The sequence below is a fragment of the Perca fluviatilis genome, chromosome 10 (genome assembly GCF_010015445.1).
Source record: "Perca fluviatilis chromosome 10, GENO_Pfluv_1.0, whole genome shotgun sequence".
NCBI classification, from domain to species: Eukaryota; Metazoa; Chordata; class Actinopteri; order Perciformes; family Percidae; genus Perca; species Perca fluviatilis.
The window spans coordinates 27,974,912-27,997,196 of NC_053121.1; the positions used below are offsets into that span (position 1 = coordinate 27,974,912).

Here is a 22,285-nt window from a genome sequence, read left to right on the forward strand (position 1 = left end):
AGAGAGAGAGAGAGAGAGAGAGATAGAGACAGGCAGAGAGATGAAGGCAAGCTAGCCACAGGCCTGAGAGAACAGGGAGGTCTCATGCTTGCTTTTAAAAGACAACACAGTTGTGGTACGTCTTATATCACCAGAAAGTTTGTCCCAGAGAGTAGGCCCATAATAACTGAATGCACCATCATCAGATTTAGCCTTTAGCCTTTAGATTTTGTAAGCAGTGAGCAGGTCAGAGAAGTCATTAGGACCGAGGCCATTAAATGATTTGTAGCAATGAACAACATTTTAAAATCAATTCTGTATTTTATTTAAGCTAGTGAAGTGATCTAAGTATAGGAGTAATATGTTCGGTTTATCGAACCGAGAGCCCTCTTTCTCTCACATATAGATTTACCTGCGAACTCTTCACATCTCATATTCTGTGGTTTTGGACACATTTCTTCTCACCTTGCAACTCTCCTTCAAACCTGCAGACTGCCACCTACGCTGTAGCTAACATTATTTCAAAAGTTCCCTAAACACAGGAAGCAAAACAGCCAGCCTACACTGAAAGGGGACAATGCAGCTTTCAACAACTCCAATAGTGTCTTGTTTACATGATGCATCTAATTAGCTAGCCACCGCTACATCCAAAAAAACATCAGGTTTCGTTCAGTTAGAAAAGTGTGCTAAGCCAGCAACGTCACTGTGAGAATAGGACTTCAGCCATTCAGTGGACTACCATTTTGAAGTGACCATATGTGGAGGAGAGGGTGGAGCTGAGGAGGAGCGAGGGGTGGATCTGACTGACACCCGAGGATATCGCCGTGGTAGCGACTTGTCTATCACAAGGGAGCGACGCCCTAAAACATATCCCTGCTTTATCGTCTATTTTACTGTAAATGGGAATCAAAATTTACAAAAGGAACATCATGCTGTATTAAAGAGGACTTTAAACTAGTGATTGAGGCCATAAACTCATAAGGAAAATGTTAACTGAGGTATTACATCAAGTGAGAAGTAGGGGCATTTCAATTACGACTTCTATATAATCAGACTTTTTGCAACCAGTGGAGTCGCCCCCCCGCTGGCCATTAAATAGAATGCAGGTTTAAGGCAGGTTTAAGGCACTTTTGCATTAGCTTCACTTTTTAGGTCCAGAGTTTGACTGTTGAGTGCAACCTCTAAATACACACATACAGTGTGTCAGTAAGACCGATTTAGCAGAAACAATAAAAAAACACCGGCTTTTGAAAAAACAACAACCTAGAACATGTAGATTTCCTATCAAATTAAAATGGATCACAGGTTTGCTAAATGAAGGGGGGAAGGTCATTTTCTACATTTCAGCCAATCACTACAATTTCTGCTTTGTAAACCTTGATCAACTCACTACATCTTCCATTTGAGCGTTGAGACATCAGTAGTGTAAGAGAAAGCTGCTGCACCACAATGATCAGAAGACTGGCTGTTTTGATTCTACTTAGTACCACGTGTAAGTGCAATTCTTACCTAGTGTGAGACCATGTACTGTACTGTAATCATCTAACGGTAAGCCATTTACATTATTTATTGTCTTTGTTTTTTTTCTTTGTTCTCTCATGTTTAAACTGTTACTGTTTGTCTGTTTTTTTCTTCAGACCTGATTCGAACTGCAGAGGTTCCTCACCAGATCTCTTTAACTGTGGTTGAAGTTGGTAGAAATGTAACTTTGGAGTGTCCAGTTTCGGAGACAGGAGGCAAATTCTTTTACTGGTACAAGCAGCCTCTTGGATATACGTTCCAACGTGTTGTTGCTGAAATTCATGGCAAATTAACTATTAGTAAAGAATTTAACAACTCACATTTCACAGCTACAAAAAGGGATGCTCAGTATTTTCTTACCATTACAAATATCAGCAAAGTGGACGAAGCAACATACTTCTGTCACTATGGAGAGACATATACAGAGAGTTCAAATGGCTTCTTCTTGGCTGTGAACGGTAAAACATATTTTACTTTCCGTGTTTGTGCACGTTTTTGCACGTACAAGTTTTATGTCAAGCAAATCATTTATATCATGAATTTCTTTTGATGTCTTTTTTAATGAATCATGCAGATCATAATCAGCAGAAAGCTCTGTATGCAAAACAAAGACCGGAGACTGAGTTGGTCCAGCCGGGCGACTCAGTGACTCTCCAGTGTTCCCTTCTCTCCAAGACCAAAGGAAACACAGATCAGTGTCCAGGTGAACACAGTGTGTACTGGTTCAGATCTGGATCAGGAGAATCTTACCCAGGCATCATTTACACTCACAGTGATGAAGAAGAGGAAAGAAGTTGTGTCTACAGTCTGTCCAAAACTATACAGAACTCCTCTGATACTGGGACTTACTACTGTGCTGTGGTCACGTGTGGAGAGATCCTGTTTGGTGAAGGAACTAAAGTGGAGACAAGTATGTTTTTAAAAGTTTTAGGCCTATCAAAATCATGTATGCATACAAATTGTGCCTGGTGACAAACATAATTAATTTTCTAAGTGATTACTCCCAAGGGTCCAGAATAAAATAATTCTTATTTAGAAGTGTATGTGATTCAGGATCAGAACTGGAGCCAGATGTCCTTGTTCTTGGAGTCCTGTTGGCCTGCTGTGTGACTGTAATCGCCGCCCTTATTTTCTACGGAAATCGAAGGAAAGTTTGTGAACATTGTAAAGGTAGGTTCACCACACTTACTTTTTTAATTTCACTTAAGTCTGACTGTCTGAACCATAACAATACCATAATATACATTTGTATTTCTAATTAACAAAATATGATGACAGTGAAAATAATCAAATACTTTACCCAAATAAAACTATCACTACGGCAGACTAAATATTCTTTATGTAAATAAATATATATTGTATGTGAAGTAAGGCAACACCAACCTACTGGTTATCAGTGATGGGAGTAACGCGTTACCAAAGTAACGCAATTACAGTAATGTATTCCTTTTTGCTGTAACGCAGTAATATAACGCATTACTAATAAAATGTCGGTAATATTATACCAATTACAATCTCAGTAGCGCGAGTTACAACACATTTTAACTAGGGGTGGGGGAAAAAATCGATACAGCATAGTATCGCAATATTTTCCGTGGCAATACTGTATCGATACACAGACGCTCAAGTATCGATCTTTTATTATATATGTGTTGGTCTGCTTGACAATCCCATTTTGCTGCAATACAATTGAAATGAGATGAACAAACAGAGACATGTATCTTTTTAGACAAAACAGATGTTGACAGTTTTCTTTTGGGGACATAATTTGAAATTTGGAAAAATTTGAAGTTGGAAAAAAGGTAATAAATTGCAATATATCGCAGAATATTGCAATATCTTTAAAATCGCAATAATATTGTATCGTGACGTAAGTATCGTGATGATATTGTATCGTGAGGCCTGTGGTGATTCCCACCCCTAATTTTAACCCAACATTTAGTGGCGTTTTTTTTTTTTTTTGAAGAATTCACCAACACCGCGAAAACATTTCAGCACAGAAAAGAAAGTCCACGAGTGTTATTTCTTGTTGCTGTATTCAATGGTTGAGATGACTGCAGAGACAGATACATTTGCGAGATGGACATTATTTTTTACGCTGCGTGAGCTGTCCCGTCACCGTTCCCGTGGTCAGAGCCAGAACCAGAGACGGTAGGCTAGGGACATCTGTGTCCTGTCAGTGGCGACAGCAGTGTGTCCGAGCTGCAGACAGATAACATGTCGGGAATTCATGTTGAGGCTTGCTACAGAAGTAACTACTGTAGGCTACTTCGATTCAATTGTAACGTGATTTTAATTGTCATTTTCTCCTACTTATTAGGCTACTTCTAGTCGACCACAACTCAGAGTCAATAGGCTATTGTACGATTTACTATACTATTTATTTTATAGCTTTAGTTACTTTGCAGATTCAGATTAATAATACAAAATAATATGAATAAATTATGATTTATATAGTGGATTAAAAATGTTGGTGAAATTCACAAGCTGCCTGCCAAGTCATACGTCTGCTTTTATTTTGGTGAAAGTAACTCAAAAGTAACGCAAAAGTAGTGTAAAGCATTACAATTCAGAGACAGAAATATTGTAATGTAACTAATTACTCTCAAATGACACTAACTAGTAATCAATAATGTATTACATTTTGGAAGTAACTTGCCCAACACTGCTGGTTATTATAGATAATGTCCCACCACCATATCCTATTGCAGCAGAAACATCTAATTATAGAAGTTACATGCTATTACAAACTACTGTCCAGTTGCTCTTGAGCAAATCACTTCACCCGCAACTGCTCAAAGCTGTAGTGTAGTTAATAAGTGGTTATCATTATAACACTGAAGGTGTATTGAACACATTATGTCCTCTAGTGATAGGGTGAAAAAACACGCTGGAGGATGTTATCTTCTTTTTTTTTTAACAGGAGCATTGAGTGCCTCCCATCATCGTGATAATGACAGGTCAACTGTGGATCAATCAAATGATCTGGTAAATATGTAGCGGTGTGTTGTCTGTTTTGCACTGGCTGTGGGTTTGTGATAAATATTCTGCCTATACTCTCACTCTTTTTATTCATCAGATTATCTGGACATGACACATAATATTAGTCATAACAAAACCAATATAAAACTAACTGTTGAGCTGGTACGACATCGGTTACTGTATGATAAATGGGTTTAAAGTCAAACAATCTACTGATGAATGAGAAATTATGACATAAAAGAAACTGTTAAGCTCACTGTAAATTCACTGTAAAGCAATCTATACTCTAGAGATGTTTTTTTTATGTCACAGACCTAATCTCTGAAATATTTGTACTTGACACAAATATTACATGTTTGCAGGATGGTGAAGCAAGGGCAATGAACTACGCAGGACTGGATTTCTCAACGAGAAAAGTGAAAAGAGGGAAGAGGAAGAAGAGAGAGTCACCATCAGAGTGTGTGTACTCTGTTGTTAAAGCACATGACCACAACCAGCACCAGCCATCTCTGTAGACAGAGCAGGGTCTGTGGAACTGTTACAGAGTCTGTACAGAGAGACACGTAGCTTTTTATTCCCAATTGCCATCCAATAGTGATAGGGTGTGTATCAGTCTGACTGTGAATATTTTCTTTAGAAGTTTTGCACTCAGCTGATTTTGTGAAAGATCTTCAGATCTTCAGATTTTCAGTTGCTTTTTTACTTTAATGTCAAAGCATATGTGCCTGTATTTCTGTAAGAGGACATGTTGTCAACATTTCTGTTTGCTTTCACAGAAATCTGCAGCAAAACCAACACTTGTTTATTTGACAGATCCCACCAACTTTAGTCTGGCTAGTCCACACAACAGGAGAAAAACCTGCTGTGGTTTATTGAAATTTCTTTAAACCAACCACAATCGTCAGGTGCAATAATGGTGCCGCTGCAAAATAGCCTCGGGAAGGAACTTGTTTTGGTGGAACATGTGTACGTTCAAAAGTTGTTTTAGTCGTGCAACAGAAAAGTCAGATTGGACAGATAGTCTAGCTAGCAGTCTGGATTTACCCTGCAGAGATCTGAGGAGCAGTTAACCATAGTCCTCATAAGTCGACCGGAGTTGAGAATGCCAACATAAAGAAAACGGAAATTGAGGGACATCTGGACAAAAATGCGCGGAATCTCCTAAATGAATCGTCGTCGATATTTAGACTACACCAGCAGCAACAGTTTGGCACTAAAAAGCAGTGTGTTTCATTTATTCACATTGTTTGATAGAGTTACAAATCACAAATAGTTACACTCACCTACAACAAAACAAAAAACAGATAATGGATGCAAAATCAGAACAGAACAGAATTTCTCGATTGTTAGGATTTGTTATGTATCAATGTCAACACTGCTCCAGAAGTAACATTTTCTTTTTTTCTGTGTAGCAAAATTAGGAATAACCCTGTTGTCATAGATATGTTTTATTTATTGACATTGTTTGATAGAGTTACAAATCATGTTTACAAATAGTTACACAGCAACAACAATAAAATTCACATTTGCATAAAAGAGACACAAGTTAAAACTTATTTAGAGTGATATAACACTTACAGCATTACCTAAAAGCCACAGATAGCAAACCATATAGCTCCAAACAGATTAACATACAGTACCAACTGATGGCAAACAGACCTGTTAACTCACTAATCCAACCCAAAAGCCTTGACAGCAGCGTAGCTCCTCTGTCTCTCTGCTGCTTTTGAATCCTTTATCGCACCACTTCCAGTTTTCATCACAGTGAAGACGACAGCAGAATAAATACTTCTGTCTTTATCTCTCTGAGGAAATGAATGAGACGACAAAATAAAAAAAAAAGTCATAACAATTTTAATAAGGTTACTTCTACTGTACCATTATGGTTTTTACCTGTGGAATTTTCTGACCACCACTGTGTTTTTTCACGCTAACAGCAGCTGAAATGATGAAACAGAAAATATATAGATATTAAATAAGAATGCAGTATTTTTTATGTACTGCTGTTAGATAGAGAACTATGAGTAGATTCACTTACTGTTGTTTCTCTTGATGGCGGAAAGATAATAGTATTGGCCTTCTGTGACCACCCGCTGGTTCCTGAAACATTATCAAATGGAAAAAAAATAGGTAAAAGTAAATTATGTTTTATGTCACCTGCTGGTAAAATAATTTAAAAACACAATACTTGATTTTAATAGCTTACCTGACAATCTAGCACTTAAGTAAGCAAATGTCCTAATTAACAGCACAATGACAGTTACCTTCACTGTCCAGTTTTGATCCGTTTTCAGAAAATATCTCCCCACATGTGACCACAGCACAGTGATAAGTCCCGTCATCAGAGGAGCTGACGTTCTTAAAGAAGCTGTAGATACATTTCTTTGTTGAGAGTCCAACTGGATTCTTTTCATGTTCTTCAAAACTCTTTCTTTGAATATAATTAAAACCTGGGCCACATGGATGTGATCCAGCTCTGAAACAGAACACACTTTGTTCTTCTGGACACGTCTTGTTCTCAGAGTCTAAGAGGACTGAACACTGCAGAGTCACTGAGTCTCCTTGACCAACTGGAGGGACAGCAGTGGGATCAGGTTCTGGTCCTGGGAAATAAAAAGTTAAATAAACTGTTAACATAATTTTTTTTAAACAAAGTTGTAATAAAATCAAGGAATGCATTTACCTTCAACTCTCAGGTCTGCTCCTTTCAAAAATGTGAAGTTGTGTTGATGTATTCTCATACAGTAGTAAACTGCAGTATCACTTAGCCTTGCTTTTGCAATATGCAGAACAAATGTCCCGGGCTTCTCTGTGGCGGTAATGCGAGGATCACTCTCAAAGCTAAATGTTTTTCCTAAGACTTTAGGAAATTCTCCAGAAACGAGCCTGATCCAAAACAAGCTTCCCGTAGACTTGCGAGTACAAGTCAGTCTCACATCCCAACAGTCCTGTTCTCAAAGATCTGATCATCTGTGCATCCTGAAAATATATATTGCATTAACAATATATTAAGAATTAAACGTATTACTGTAAGAACATGACAATACTTTAAATATATATGTAGAGTAAATCTGACATTTCAACATATACTTACGCCCCACTCTGAGCATCAGCAGTAAGTAAACCACAATCATCATTTTCTGGTTATTCCTACTTATTCCTACTATACTTGAGACTGTTGTAATTCAGATGGCATTATGAAAATGATTGACCATAATCTATATCAAGTGGGAGGGAACAGTTTCAGAGCAATCTGATTGGCCTCTCATGTGTTGCAGTTTATGACCACGGTGGAAAACAAATCAACCATCTTTCCAACCTAAACACATGAAACAATACCAACAACACACTTTGGTTTCATGGTGAGTTTCTATAACTGACACTGAGAGTAAACACAAGTTAATATGTCTTTTAAACTTGACATCTCCAGTTTACAATGCAAGGTTCCTGTTGTTGTCTCCAAACCCACTGAAGGACATGAATGACACACTGCAGAAAAGTCCCATATTAATCTGTTTCTAAAGGAGACCAGGCAGAATTACTGCCACTAATTTTTTGTATATGTGTTTGTGTATACATTTAAGGATCAAACAAGTCTCCTAAGATCCCTGTCAGTTTGTGGCTTAAAGGTCCTATGACATGGTGCTCTTTGGATGCTTTTATATACCTTTAGTGGTCCCCTCATCACTGTATCTGAAGTCTCTCCTGAACTGCCTTGGTGCAGAATTACAGCCACTACGAGCCAGTCCCACAATGAGCTTCCTTAGCACGCGCGCCATTTCTGTGTCTGTGTTTTAAATGCTATTGAGGAGAGGTAAGCAAGGTGGAGGGTGGGGGTGTGGCCTTGACCAGCCTTTGCCTGGTTGTAGCCTCCTATTTCCTCACGGTGGGCCAAATTCTCTTGGGCAGCCAGGGCGGCGGCAAAGCAGACAAAGGGAGGCAATCTTTCCCTCTTATGACTAGAGATGAACCGACATAACTTCTAGGCCGATTCATTTGAGTTAGCCAAATGAGCACCGATTTTAATGATTCGGATTTCCATAAATTTAACCACTACAGCACACAATAAATATTTATTTTCTATCTTTCTTTAATAGAATGTGAATTTGTTTTTGGTGTCTTCCTCCATCACTTCTACTTTCCTTTGTGTTGCATATATGCCATCAGGGCACTCTGCTATGTAACTTTTAACTGTACACATTTGCATGAAAGAGACACAAGTTAAAATGTTAGTCAAAGTGATATATAGCCTAATGCTACAGCATTACCTCAGATAAACCCTTTAGCTCCAAACAGACTAACATACAGTACCAACTGATGGCAAACAGACCTGTTAACTCACTAATCCAACACAAAAGCCTTGACAGCAAGCGTAGCTCCTCTGTCTCTCTTGCTGCTGCTTTTGAATCCTTTATGCGCACCACTTCCAGTTTTCATCACAGTGAAGACGACAGCAGAATAAATACTTCTGTCTTCATCTCTGCGGGAAATGTGAGATGACAAAGTCAAATAATTAAAATAACTATTTTAATAAGGTTACTTCTGTACTGTTGTGTTTTAACCTGTGGAATTTTCTGACCACCACTGTGTTTTGCTCAGCCAGCGCAGCTGAAATTATGAAACAGAAAATATATAGATAATAAATACAGATACAGTAGTTTTTATGTAATACTGTTGCACAGAGAACTATGAGTAGTTTCTATTACCGTTGTTTCTCTTGATGGTGTAAATGAGGAAGGCTGTAACAATCAGACTTATGGCCGAGATAACCGAGAAAATAATTGTATTGGCCTTCTGTGACCACATGCTGGTTCCTGAAACATTATCAAATGGAAAAAACAATAGGTAAAAGTAAATGGTGTTTAATTCAACTCATGGTTGTATAATTTTGCTTGTAAAATAATATAAAAAATAATATTTAAAATAAAACACTTTAATAAGCAAATTTACTTATTACACAGTTACCTTCAATGTCCAGTTTAGTTCCATCTCCAAATAATATCTCCCCACATGTGGCCACAGCACAGTAATAAGTCCCAGCATCAGAGGAGCTGACGATTTTAGAGAAGTTGTAAACACATTTCTGTGGAGAGTAAGCCTCAGGACTCTTCTCACATTCATCACCGTGGTTTCCATGAGCATAAATTAAACTGGGATGAGATTCGTCTGATCCGGCTCTGAACCAGAACACACCGTGGTCACCGGGACATGTTTTCTTCTCAGAGTCCGACAGGACTGAACACTGAAGAGTCACTGAGTCTTCTGGATGGACTGGAACAGATGGATGGTCTTGGATGATGGCAGTAATATTAGGTTCTGATTCTGGGAAATGGAAAAGTAAAATTGTTTTACTACCTTTGATGAAGAAGAAAACAATAAATGTGAAAAATTTCTAATATAAAACACTTTCCTTTGAACAATTCAAACATATCTTTATATAACATATAGGAACATTTTAACCATTTAATCTGCTGTCATCAATGGTGTTTGATAAAAGCAGAATTATTCCTTTTTTTAAAGAATGTGAAAGGTCTGTTTGCTGAATTGTATTTACCTTTGATTCTCAGAAGTGTTCCATTCAAAAATGTCATTTCGGTCTGTCTTTCTACCTTTATGCAGTAGTAAACTCCAGTATCGCTCGGTTTTGCTTTATTAATATGCAGAATAAATGTTCCAGGTTGTTGTTTTGATGAAAAGTGAGGAGTCTTGTTAACAACATCAAAATTAATGGCAAGTGTTCCTGCCAAGAATTCAGGAAAGTTTCCAGAAACAAGTCTGATCCAAAAGAAGGCATCTGTGTACTCAGATTTCTGCCGGTTACAATTTAAAGTCACATACTCTCCAACACCAACAGTCTTTGTCTCAAAGATCTGATCACCTATGCATCCTAAAAATAATAGAGAAACACAGATGAGTGATAAACAACAGAGAAATAATCATCTATGTCCTGCCAAATGACAATGTATTCAATATATATCTGGTGTAAATCTAACATTTCAACATATACTTACGGCCGACTCTGAGCATCAGCAGAAAATAAAATACGGTTATCATTTTCTGGTTGTTCGACTTGTAACTGCACTTAAAATAAATTGATCAGAAGATAATGCACCTTAAAATAATCATATCAAGTGGGAGGGAACAATTTCAGAGCAATTTGATTGGCCTCTCGTTATGTTGGCCTTTCACTGTACCACCACAGTGGAAATAATATCAACCATCTTTCCAACCTAAACACATGAAAACAACACCAACAGCACACTTTGTTTCATGTTTCATGGTGAGTTTCTATATTTGACACTGAAACTAAATACAGGTAAATGTGTCTTTTAACATTGACGTCTTCAGTTTGCCAGCCTCCCTGGTAAAGTCTACTCCAAGGTGCTGGAAAGGAGGGTTCGGCCGATAGTCGAACCTCAGGTTGAGGAGGAACAATGCGGATTCCGTCCTGGTCGTGGAACAACGGACCAGCTCTTCACTCTCGCAAGGATCCTGGAGGGGGCCTGGGAGTATGCCCAACCGGTCTACATGTGTTTTGTGGATTTGAGAAGGCGTATGACCCGGGTCCCCCCGGAGAATACTGTGGGACGTGCTGCGGGAGTATGGGGTGAGGGGTCTCTACTCAGGGCCATCCAATCTCTGTACGACCAAAGTGAGAGCTGTGTCCGGGTTCTCGGCGTAAGTTGGACTCGTTTCAGGTGAGGGTTGGCCTCACCAATCCTGTTTGTAATATTTATGGACAGGATATCGAGGCGTAGTCGGGGTGGGGAGGGGTTGCAGTTCGGTGGGCTGGGGATCTCATTGCTGCTTTTTGCAGATGATGTGGTCCTGATGGCATCATCGGCTTGCGACCTTCAGCACTCACTGGATCGGTTACGCAGCCGAGTGTGAAGCGGTTGGGATGAGGATCAGCACCTCTAAATCGGAGGCCATGGTTCTCAGCAGGGAAACCGATGGAATGCCTTCTCCAGGTAGGGAATGAGTCCTTACCCCAAGTGAAGGAGTTCAAGTACCTTGGGGTTTTGTTCGGCGAGTGAGGGACAATGGCGCGGAGATTGGTCGGAGAATCGGGGCGGGTGCGGTATTACATTCCATCTATTGCACCCGTTGTGACGAAAGAGAGCTAAGCCAAAAGGCAAAGCTCTCGATCTACCGGTCAGTTTTCGTTCCTACCCTCACCTATGGTCATGAAGGCTGGGTCATGACCGAAGAAACGAATCCAGGGTACGCGGCCGAAATGGGTTTTCCTCAGGAGGGTGGCTGGCGTCTCCCTTAGAGATAGGGTGAGAAGCTCAGTCATCCGTGAGGAGCTTCGGAGTAGAGCCGCTGCTCGCTTGCGTCCGAAAGGAGCCAGTTGAGGTGGTTCGGGCATCTGGTAAGGATGCCCCTGGGCGCCCTCCCCAGGGAGGTGTTCCGACACGTCCAGCTGGGAGGAGGCCTCGGGGAAGACCCAGGACTAGGTGGAGGGATTATATCTCCAACCTGGCCTGGGAACGCCTCGGGATCCCCCAGTCGGAGCTGGTTAATGTTGCTCGGGAAAGGGAAGTTTGGGGTCCCCTGCTGGAGCTGCTCCCCCCACGACCCGACAGCGGATAAGCGGACGAAGATGGATGGATGGATGGATGGTCTCCAGTTTGCCATGCAGAGTTCCTGGAATACATTTCCAAACCCACTGATGGACGTAAATGACACACAGCAGAAAGGTCCAATATAAATGTATGCCAAAGGAGACCATAGAGCATATTACATTTAGGGATTGTAGGATTTATATATTCAAAACTGAAATTTCCTGAGATCCTGTTGCTTTGTTGCCAAAGCATGGCTCCTAAAAAGTTTTGGGATTAGATTAGATTGCCAGTGTGTAACCCATGCAAAACAATTTTAATTCAACATACATAGTTTGTCTGGATTTTTGGAATGGAATGCTGTCAAATAAAGAGCATCAAGCCTGAAATGTCCTCTGCCGATCCAAGCATATTTTTTTGTGTGTTCATGCAATTGGGTGCCTGTATTTGTGCAGATATTTAGCAAATCAATTGTTCTGTGCATTAAATATCTCTTCTGTGTTAGATTGGACATTAATCATTTGCTCTTTTTTACATCCCTGCCGCCATATTTGAGTAAAACTCAAATGATTTAACAAACAGAACATACATAATTAACTTTTTTCAGAAGCTATTTTAAAAAGGGCACTGATAACCTTTAAATATGAATACATCTCATGTACTGTAACTCTAAATATATAGACCTATGTCTAGGCCTGATAAAAAAAATCCTAATTTAATTTAATATTGATATGTGTGCATTTAAAAAAGATGAATCCAGCCATTTGATGAAGTGACACACAAAGACAGAGGAGCCATCTTAAATATTGTAAGAGCCAGCCAATTCAGATGCTCCACATCATTAATGATGACCCGCCCACTCTGCCTGTCAGTCACTTCAGCAGGAAGAGCACACCATACAGAGGAGCGCTGTCAAACCATCCATCCTCTATACTCACTTCTTTTCAGTGGTGGTGAAAGGCAGCAGCAGAGAGACTCTCTCACAGTATCACAGCAACACATTCACCTCGAGGTGATTTACAGTTACTGACCTGCATATTTTTATCTGAGGGAGAAAGTCACAAATAAAATAACCCAGTGGTTAACAAGGTGATAAACATGAAACAATCCTGTGCAACCATCCTTTATTGGTTGACACCCTCACTATAATGTGGACAGGAATGCCTGACTATATAATACAGTCCTGTTAAACACCACAGGGTGAACGTGAACGTACTGTTTTACTGCCTGATGAACGTTACCGTGAACTCGTTCATTCTGGTGTCTGTGAACGGCACGCTCTCTCAGTTTAACTTGGTTCAATAGGGTGCCAGATTTCTATAGAGCCTTCCAGGTGAAAACCCGGCTAAAACACACCGTAAACAGGCCTTAATATGTAGGAAAAAACACCCAATCTGGCAACACGAGCCACCAGTGTTGCACCGCTGCCGTGTATCAAAACAGAAAGCAGCATGTAGGCGACAAAGCAGCAAGTAGGTGTCATATGATTATTTAAACGAGTTTCATGACAAGGTCAATGAGTATGGGAAAAATCTTACATTTCTGTGCAAACTTTGCCAGCCGGCTTTCAAAAAGAAAATCCGCACTTCAGTCACATCCACAGCAAACCTGAAACGGCACATTGAACTGAAGCACCCCGCGAGCCTTTCAATTTTGAAAAATAGCTCGCAGCAACATATTGAAAAAATTAACTATGAACTAGTTCATTTTTGGAACTGTGAACTTAGTTCAAAATTTTGAAGTATGAACTATGAACTGAACTAATTAATTTTAAAATTTGTGAACTGAACTTTGAACTAGTTCATGTAGAAAGTGAACTTTCCCAACACTGGACACCCTCAGTATAATGTGGACAGGAATGCCTGTGAGGTATATGGTCATCTTATTGTATCTGCATATTCCATATGATTTGTATTTAAGCTCTGGGTAACAAAGAAACCCAGATGAACTTTGGGCTACTTTCAGAAAACACATCTGGAAAAAGCATTATCAATGGGGCCCTCCAGGACAGAGACAGTTGGCATGAAGCCATAGGTCAGTTATCGATTCCACCCCAATTCATGGAATATACACATGTGGCACACACACAAAGAACTTTAGAGTGACTTTTGAGAATCTGGGAAACTGGTCGCTCTCCGGGCTCTTCAGAGCTTGTAAATTGATGCTGAATTCCTTGTTGTAAATAAACCTTTATAATCAAGAAACAGTGTCGGCAGATTCCTCTCTACACAGCAACCCATCATCGATACCAATTAAACAACACCTGACAACAGGACTGTTCAACACCACAAACTCTGGCATCAAAAAAATTACCATAACAGACAAGAGGTTTATTGCCAACTTGAAAGATGTATACAGAATAAAAATAAACAGAGACAATGTATCTGCCATAACACAATTTGTACTTTCACGTAAACAGAAACAGATGAACACACATTTACAGTCACCACAAATGATGCATGGAAACTTAAGTGGTTGGGCTTCAATTTAACCCTCCTGTTATCCTTGGGGTCAATTTGACCCCATTCAATGTTTAACATCTCTAAAAAAGTGCTTGACATCATTTTTTTGCTTCATATTGAATGACTTTTCCGAATTTAATGGGGACAACTGGGTAAACATAAAATTAACATGATGATATATTTTCAATGTCCTGTATGCATAGTAACACTATATTATTTGTATGAATATTTCAATATAACAACTTATAGCAGAAGGTAAAGTCACAATCACAATCACACACACACACACACACACACACACACACACACACACACACACACACACACACACACACACACACACACACACACACACACACACACACACACACACACTCACACACACACACACACAGCCCCAATCACACTATATAACCATTGTTTATATAGTGTGATTTTCATTGGTAGTTGCTGTCAGAGATGGGAATGGGAGGTGGTAATCATTCACTTGTCCCACCCTGGTCTTCTTCCAAAAGACAGAGTTTGAACTGTGATCTTAAGTTAATTTGCCCTGTTATCTGCCAAAGCAATGACAGCCTTGCTAAAGTCACTTGATGCAGTGATGGACTGGAAGCCTGTTTTAATTAATGGTGAATGAAAAAAATCTACATAAAAACTAAATAAAAAAATGAACTAATATGCATCTGTGATAACTGAAGATACATATAGTTGCTTCTTTACAAACACACAAAAGATAGACATAATTTGTACTTTGAATGAGCACATTAACAAACACGACTATAATTTAGCCTGCTGAAGCCTCTTGTTGCTCTTCCCTCACTACACATCCTGTTGAAGCCCATAGTCAGGTCTGTTCTGAGTAAACAGCCTTGATGGTTGTAGGGGTCGAGAAATGGCCCACCACAGCTTATGTCTGTCAGTGTAGCTGTTGCATGTGGCTTTGCTTGTTGTTCTAACGACAGACATGAAGAAGGCCTTTACAAAGTGCTGTCAGAACAGAAAGAGGGAGGAGTTTATTTAGTTGAGTGGTTGTCCTCTCGCACTTTTTCATAATGTGTATTTATGTAACAATGGTTGTAAGAAGTTGTGGTGGCCGTTACACAGCAGTTCACTGACATGAACTGGGGACGCTGCAGTTTATGTTTGGCCTCTTAACCGCGGACACAGAGCTGTCTGCCTCTGCCATGTAATTCTTACATCACTGTGCATTGCACTGCACTCCATTCAGTAGACATTACACACAACACCAACTATGCCAACCTGCTGATGGCACTAGATGAAAAGTTAGGAGATCAAAATACTTATTAGGAAATATTGCCGGCAGCAAACCTTGACTCATCCAACATTTGCTGAGATATTTCAGTCTTAACCAAAGTAATTGACTGACCGACAGAGCCATGCTACTGTTGTGGCTGAAATAAACATTTGGCATATGAATTGCTATCAGCATGAGTTAATGTTGTTAGTCAAATCAGTGACATATTGTGTGGATTAAGTCCATTTCATCAGGTTCCATTTTCCTAATGCTTCTCAATCTGTCTGTTCTTACAACTAGACCTTCCTTCACCTCTGTCCGCCTCAGACTGTGTGTAACTCTCTGCATCTAACAGTAACAGTCACACTCAAACAAAATCAGCACAGACAGATCTCAGAAACCAACTACACACAAATATTGTCACTAACCCAGCGTTAATCAGCATTATACAAGTTGAACCTTATGGATTTTTTTGCAGAAGGTAAAAGACACACACACACACACACACACACACACACACACACACACACACACACACACACACACACACAGTCACAGTCACACTATATGACCGGCGCTTTTCATTGGTAGTTGATGTCAGAGATGGGAATGGGAGGTGCTAATCATTCACTTGTCCCACCCTGGTGTTCTTCTTCCAATAGACAATTGCCTGTTATCCGCCAAGCAATGACAGCGTGCTAAAGTCACTTGATGCAGTGATGGACTGGAAGCCTGTTTTAATTAATGGTGAATGAAAAAATCTACATTAAAACTAAATAAAAAAATTAACTAATACGCATCTGTGATAATTGAAGGTTGCATATAGTTGCTTCTTCACAAACACACAAAAGATAGACATTATTTGTACTTTGAATGAGCACATTAACAAACACGACTAAAACTATAATATAGCCTGCTGAAGCCTCTTGTAGCTCTTCCGTCACTACACATCCTGTTGAAGCCCATAGTCAGGCCTGTTCTGAGTAAATAGCCTTGATCGTTGGTCAAAGAGTGGAGAAATGGCCCACCACAGCTTATGTCTGTGAGGCCAAAGAGATGGAGGGGTTTATTCATTTGAGTAGCAAGTTGTGACATATATATTTTAGTTTATTTTCTAACAAAGGAAGACTTATTATGTCTACAACCTACAAGTTTGTGAAAAACATTTTATAAAACTGATGCATTTGGGAATGATAAACAGCAACATTCAATACTTCTTGCAAGACTATAAAGTTTTAGGTTAGCAATATGAGTACTGGGAATTCACTGCCAATATATCATGGGAGCCTTGTGTATTTGGTGAACAAACAGTTATGAACAAAGTAAAGACCTGAGAATGTACACATACAAAAATGTAGTCACCCCCCGCCCACCACCAACATAACACACATACCCAAAAAAAGAGAGAGAGAAAGAGAGAGAGAGAGAGAGAGAGAAAAAAAAAAAAAAAAAAAAAAAAAAAAAAAAAAGAGAGAGATTCTCATACTAATAGCACATGTATGTTTGTTTGTGTTGAAAGCCCGCATTTATTAAGCAACTGTAGGAAGGCATCCGGTAATGTCAACAGATGAGCGCATGGTAGTCCTCCATCCAGATATCTGTTTAACCTGACTCCGCTAGATGAATTGCTTCGCATTTGCTTGGCATATCCATCTGGGAACTTACTGTTGGAGAACTTTTGGGAAGAGGCGAAAATACTGGTTAGCTGATTAGATAAACCATCTGTCTATCACCACCTATGTTGGTGATAGACGGGCCAAATCAACAAATCAGATCAACAAAGCGTATGAAAATACAACCACAAGCCCCTGCTGCTGCAGGCAAAGCATAGCTCATTAGCTCAGCAAGCAAGCAACATGTCGGTAAAGGATATTTGCCGTTTGTGTAACGAGAATTTATGATTAAAAGGCACCATTTCAGGTTCCTGGTCCATATTCCAAAAGAAGGATCCAAGAGAAAGAAGCACTACCAGAATTCGGGCTACCGCTGTCTGAAAATACTGGTTAGCTGATTGGATTAACCATCTGTCTATCACCACCTAAACCCGCCTCAAAACCAATGCTGATTGGTCGGTCGTTTGGCGAACGGCTCCAAATTTTCTCTATCTCAAGATGCCAGACTGATCTGTGAGTGTAAAACTGGAGCTTGCGAGATCAGGACAGTCTCACGAGGCTAATATCCGTTGTCATTCCGATCAAATTCACCTCAGTCAGAATGTCATTTAACTGCTCAACCAGCTTTGCGTTTCTCTGTTGCCACCTCATGGCACCGTTTTGACACAGTGGTGGGGTCAGCCAGTAAGTTCTGCGCTGCCACTGAACCATATGTAGCACCGACGTTAATAAGCGGCTGGGCCAACTCAATGAATGACTTATCACGCTGATGTGGCCAAGCCCGACCCAAACCCAAACATAATTTCTAAATATGTGTCCGAACCGGTAGCCTGGCACCGCACTGTCGGGTCCCGCGCGGGTCCGGTATCCATCCTCTATACAGTAAGGAGTCCAGTGACTGATGATCCAAGAGTTCTGGAGGGTTTGTAAGCAGTGAGCAGGTCAGAGAAGTCATTAGGACCTAGGCAATTAAATGATTTGTAGCATTGAGCAACATTTTAAAATCAATTCTGTATTTTATCTAAAGCTAGTGAAGTGATTCAAGTATAGGATTTAGTAATATGCTTGATTTATGGTACCGAGGGGCTTTTTTTTTTTAATTTTTTACCTGCAAACTCTTGACATCTCAAATTCTGTGGTTTTGGCCACATTTCTTCTCACCTTACAACTGTCCCTCAAACCTGCAGACTGCCACCTACGCTGTAGCTAACATTATTTCAAAAGTTCCCTAAACACAGGAAGCAAAACAGCTAGCCTACACTGAAAGGGGACAATGCAGCTTTCAACAACTCCAATAGTGTCTTGTTTACATGATGCATCTCATTAGCTAGCAAGGGAGCCACTGCTACATCCAAAAAATCATCAGGTTTCGTTCAGTTACAAAAGTGTGCGAAGCCAGCAACGTCACTGAGAATAGGACTTCAGCCATTCAGTGGACTACCATTTTGAAGTGACCATATTTGGAGGGTGGAGCTGAGGAGGAGCGAGGGGTGGATCTGACTGACACCCGAGGATATCGCCATGGTAGCAACTTGTCTATCACAAGGGAGCCACGCCCTAAAACATACCCTGCATCATCATCTATTTTACTGTAAATGTGAATCAAAATTTACAAAAGGAATATCATGCTGTATTAAAGAGGACTTTAAACTAGTGATTGAGGCCATAAACTAATAAGGAAAATGTTAACTGAAGTACATCAAGTGATAAGTAGGGGCATTTAAATTATGACTTCTATATAATCAGATTTTTTGCAACCAGTGGAGTCGCCCCCCGCCATTAAATAGAATGCAGGTTTAAGGCAGGTTTAAGGCACTTTTGCATTGGCTTCACGTTTAAGCCGGAGTTTGACTGTTGATTGCAACCTCTAAATACACACATGCAGTGTGTCAGTAAAACCGATTTAGCTTAAAGACTTCCAGTGCTTGTTCTTAACTAAGCACAAAACACAAAAAAGTTAATCACAGAAACAATAGAAAAACACCGGCTTTTGAAAAACAACAACCTAGAACATGTAGATTTCCTATCAAATGAAAAATGGATCACAGATTTGCTCAATGAAGGGGGAAGGTCATTTTCTACATTTCAGCCAATCACGATGATTTCTGCTTTGTTAACCTTGATCAACTCACTACATCTTCCATTTTAGCGGTGAGACATCAGTAGTGTAAGAGAAAGCTGCTGCACCACAATGATCAGAAGACTGGCTGTTTTGATTCTACTTAGTACCATGTGTAAGTGCAATTCTTAACTAGTGTGAGACCATGTACTGTACTGTAATAATATAACAGGATTTATATATATGTGCCATTTACATTATTTATTGTTTTTGTTCTCTCGTGTTTAAACTGTTACTGTTTGTCTGTTTTTTCTTCAGACCTGATTCAAACTGCAGAGGTTCCTCACCCGATCTCTTTGACTGTGGTTGAAGTTGGTAGAAATGTAACTTTGGAGTGTCCAGTTTTTGATAAGGGAGTCAAATTCTTTTACTGGTACAAGCAGCCTCTTGGATATACGGTCCAACCTGTCATTGCTGAAACTCATGGCAAATTAATTATTAGAAAAGAATTTAACAACTCACGTTTCACAGCTACAAAAATGGATGCTCAGTATTTTCTCACCATTACAAATATCAGCAAAGAGGACGAAGCAACATACTTCTGTCACTATGGAGCGTTATATACAGAGAGTTCAAATGGCTTCTTTTTGGCTGTGAATGGTAGAACATCTTTTACTTTCAGTGTTTGTGCCAAGTTTTTATGTCAAGCAAATCATTTAAATCATGAATTTCTTTTGATGTCTTTTTTAATGAATCACGCAGATCGTAATCAGCAGAAAGCTGTCTATGTGAAACAAAGTCCGGAGACTGAGTCGGTCAAGCCAGGCAACTCAGTGACTCTCCAGTGTTCCCTTCTTTTCAAGACAAAAGGAAACACAGATCAGTGTCCAGGTGAACACAGTGTGTACTGGTTCAGATCTGGATCAGGAGAATCTCACCCAGGCATCATTTACACTCACAGTGATGAAGAAGAGGAAAGAAGTTGTGTCTACAGTCTGTCCAAAATTATACAAAACTCATCTGATACTGGGACTTACTACTGTGCTGTGGTCACGTGTGGAGAGATCCTGTTTGGTGAAGGAACTAAAGTGGAGACAAGTATGTTTTTAAAAGTTGTATCAAAATCATGTATGCATCTTGCATTAATTAATTTAGCCTGGTTAAAATGACATACACATTGTGCCTAGTGACGATTATCATAAGTCTTCTAAACTAACTAGTAAGTGATTACTCCCAAGGGTCCAGAATAAAATAATTCTTATTTAGAAGTGTATGTGATTCAGGATCAGAACTGGAGCCAGTTGTCCTTGTTCTTGGAGTCCTGTTGGCCTGCTGTGTGACTGTAATCACCGCCCTTATTTTCTACAGAAATCGAAGGAATGTTTGTGAACATTGCAAAGGTAGGTTCACCACACTTACTTTTTTAATTTCACTTAAGTATGACTGTCTGAACCATAACAATACCATAATATACATTTGTATTTCTAATAATTAACAAAATATGATAACAGTGGAAATAAATAAAACTATCACTACGGCAGACTAAATACTCTTTATGCAAAAATATTGTATGTGAAGGAAGGCAACACCAACCTACTGGTTATTATAGATAATGTCCCACCACCATATATTATTGCAGCAGAAACATCTAATTATAGAAGTTACATGCTATTACAAACTACTGACCAAATCAATTCACCCGCGACTGCTCTGGTGAAGTTAATCAGTGGTTATCATTATAACACTGAAGGTGTATTGAACACATTACAGGAGTAAATGTGTTTAACTGCAAAGCCCAAAACTGAAAATGTGATTAAAATATGTTGTTCATTTATCTCTGTCCTCTTTTTTTTTAACAGGAGCATTGAGTGCCTCCCATCATCGTGATAATGACAGGACAACTGTGGATCAATCAAATGATCTGGTAAATATGTAGCGGTGTTGTCTGATTTGCACTGGTTAGGGGTAGAGCTATAGATATAGATGTGGGTTTGTGATAAATATTCTGCCTATACTCTTACTCTTTTTATTTATCAGATTATCTGGACATGACACATAATATTAGTCATAACAAAAAAATATAAAACTAACTGTTGAGCTGGTACAACATATGTTACTGTATGATAAATGGGTTTAAAGTCAAACAATGTACTGATGAATGAGAAATGATTACATAAAAGAAACTTGTAAAGCTCACTGTAAATTCACTGTAAAGCAATCTATACTCTAGAGATGTTTTTTGATGTCACAGACTTAATCTCTGAAATATTTGTACTTGACACAAATATTACATTTTTGCAGGATGGTGAAGCAAGGGCAATGAACTACGCAGGACTGGATTTCTCAACAAGGGAAGTGAAAAGCGGGAAGAGGAAGAAGAGAGAGTCACCACCAGAGTGTGTGTATTCTGTTGTATATTACCACAACCAGCACCAGCCCTCTCTGTAGACAGAGCAGGCTCTGTGGAACGATTATACTGTATATCACACACAGTAGTAAACTACAGTATCTCTTAGTCTTGCTTTTGCAATATATGCCCATTGGTTGTTTTCTTAATTGACACTGGACTGGCCCAATCATATCTTTAAACAGCACCCTCTTTGGGTTTCTGCCTGAATGCAGTTTCAGCGCATCTGCCAGGCTAGAATAGTGATACATATCATGGAGAAGAAACGCGAAGGAGGTGCAGAGAAGCTGCGTGTGAAAAAGAAACAGGCCCTTCAAATTGACAGACATGTTTTTGGCAGTAGCACAATCTTTATCAGCTCCCGTGGCTGATGATAGTGGTCGTGTTGTCAGTGTCGGCGGCAGTGGCATGCACAGTGAGCAGGAGACTCAGGAGGAGAGGG

The 22,285-nt window shown here is 39.6% G+C and overlaps 4 protein-coding genes across 4 annotated transcripts in view; 2 read left to right on the forward strand and 2 right to left on the reverse strand.

The window, feature by feature from the left end:
- The window catches only part of LOC120566986, a 37,203-nt gene extending 29,558 nt beyond the window's left edge, over positions 1–7,645 (reverse strand). Inside the window, exon 1 of the mRNA XM_039813754.1 lies at positions 7,577–7,645. Within this exon, the coding sequence (XP_039669688.1) occupies positions 7,577–7,619 (43 nt within the window). The 5' untranslated portion in view covers positions 7,620–7,645. The remainder of the gene's footprint in view (positions 1–7,576) is intronic.
- Positions 1,416–5,016, forward strand: LOC120566985. Its single transcript, XM_039813753.1, has 6 exons — positions 1,416–1,471; positions 1,617–1,958; positions 2,075–2,410; positions 2,554–2,670; positions 4,424–4,488; positions 4,845–5,016. The coding sequence occupies exons 1-6, from the start codon at positions 1,429–1,431 to the stop codon at positions 4,995–4,997; spliced, it is 1,056 nt and encodes a 351-aa protein (XP_039669687.1). The 5' UTR covers positions 1,416–1,428; the 3' UTR covers positions 4,998–5,016.
- A 1,523-nt stretch (positions 7,646–9,168) lies between the features above and the next one.
- LOC120566546 (signal-regulatory protein beta-2-like) lies at positions 9,169–10,754 on the reverse strand. Its single transcript, XM_039813070.1, has 4 exons — positions 10,745–10,754; positions 10,037–10,369; positions 9,448–9,804; positions 9,169–9,296 (listed from the first exon to the last, which is right to left on the reverse strand). The coding sequence occupies exons 1-4, from the start codon at positions 10,752–10,754 to the stop codon at positions 9,169–9,171; spliced, it is 828 nt and encodes a 275-aa protein (XP_039669004.1).
- An 8,799-nt stretch (positions 10,755–19,553) lies between these two features.
- Positions 19,554–22,003, forward strand: LOC120566983. The gene is made up of 6 exons (XM_039813752.1): positions 19,554–19,611; positions 19,755–20,096; positions 20,199–20,534; positions 20,720–20,836; positions 21,296–21,360; positions 21,738–22,003. The coding sequence occupies exons 1-6, from the start codon at positions 19,569–19,571 to the stop codon at positions 21,882–21,884; spliced, it is 1,050 nt and encodes a 349-aa protein (XP_039669686.1). The 5' UTR covers positions 19,554–19,568; the 3' UTR covers positions 21,885–22,003.
- The last annotated feature ends 282 nt before the right edge of the window (positions 22,004–22,285 follow it).

What these genes read in the sequence shown, in the direction of transcription:
- LOC120566983 (XM_039813752.1), top strand. Translation starts at nt 19,569, where the DNA reads ATGATCAGAAGACTGGCTGTTTTGATTCTACTTAGTACCATGT. An exon ending in TGTTTGTGAACATTGCAAAG is followed by an intron (nt 20,837 to 21,295) that starts GTAGGTTCACCA and finishes TTTTTTTAACAG; the next exon opens with GAGCATTGAGTGCCTCCCAT. An exon ending in TGGATCAATCAAATGATCTG is followed by an intron (nt 21,361 to 21,737) that starts GTAAATATGTAG and finishes ACATTTTTGCAG; the next exon opens with GATGGTGAAGCAAGGGCAAT.
- LOC120566546 (XM_039813070.1), bottom strand. An exon ending in AACACTTCTGAGAATCAAAG is followed by an intron (nt 9,805 to 10,036) that starts GTAAATACAATT and finishes TCCATTTCCCAG; the next exon opens with AATCAGAACCTAATATTACT. An exon ending in AACTAAACTGGACATTGAAG is followed by an intron (nt 9,297 to 9,447) that starts GTAACTGTGTAA and finishes ATAATGTTTCAG; the next exon opens with GAACCAGCATGTGGTCACAG.
- LOC120566985 (XM_039813753.1), top strand. Translation starts at nt 1,429, where the DNA reads ATGATCAGAAGACTGGCTGTTTTGATTCTACTTAGTACCACGT. An exon ending in GATTCTACTTAGTACCACGT is followed by an intron (nt 1,472 to 1,616) that starts GTAAGTGCAATT and finishes TTTTTTCTTCAG; the next exon opens with ACCTGATTCGAACTGCAGAG. An exon ending in AGTTTGTGAACATTGTAAAG is followed by an intron (nt 2,671 to 4,423) that starts GTAGGTTCACCA and finishes TTTTTTTAACAG; the next exon opens with GAGCATTGAGTGCCTCCCAT.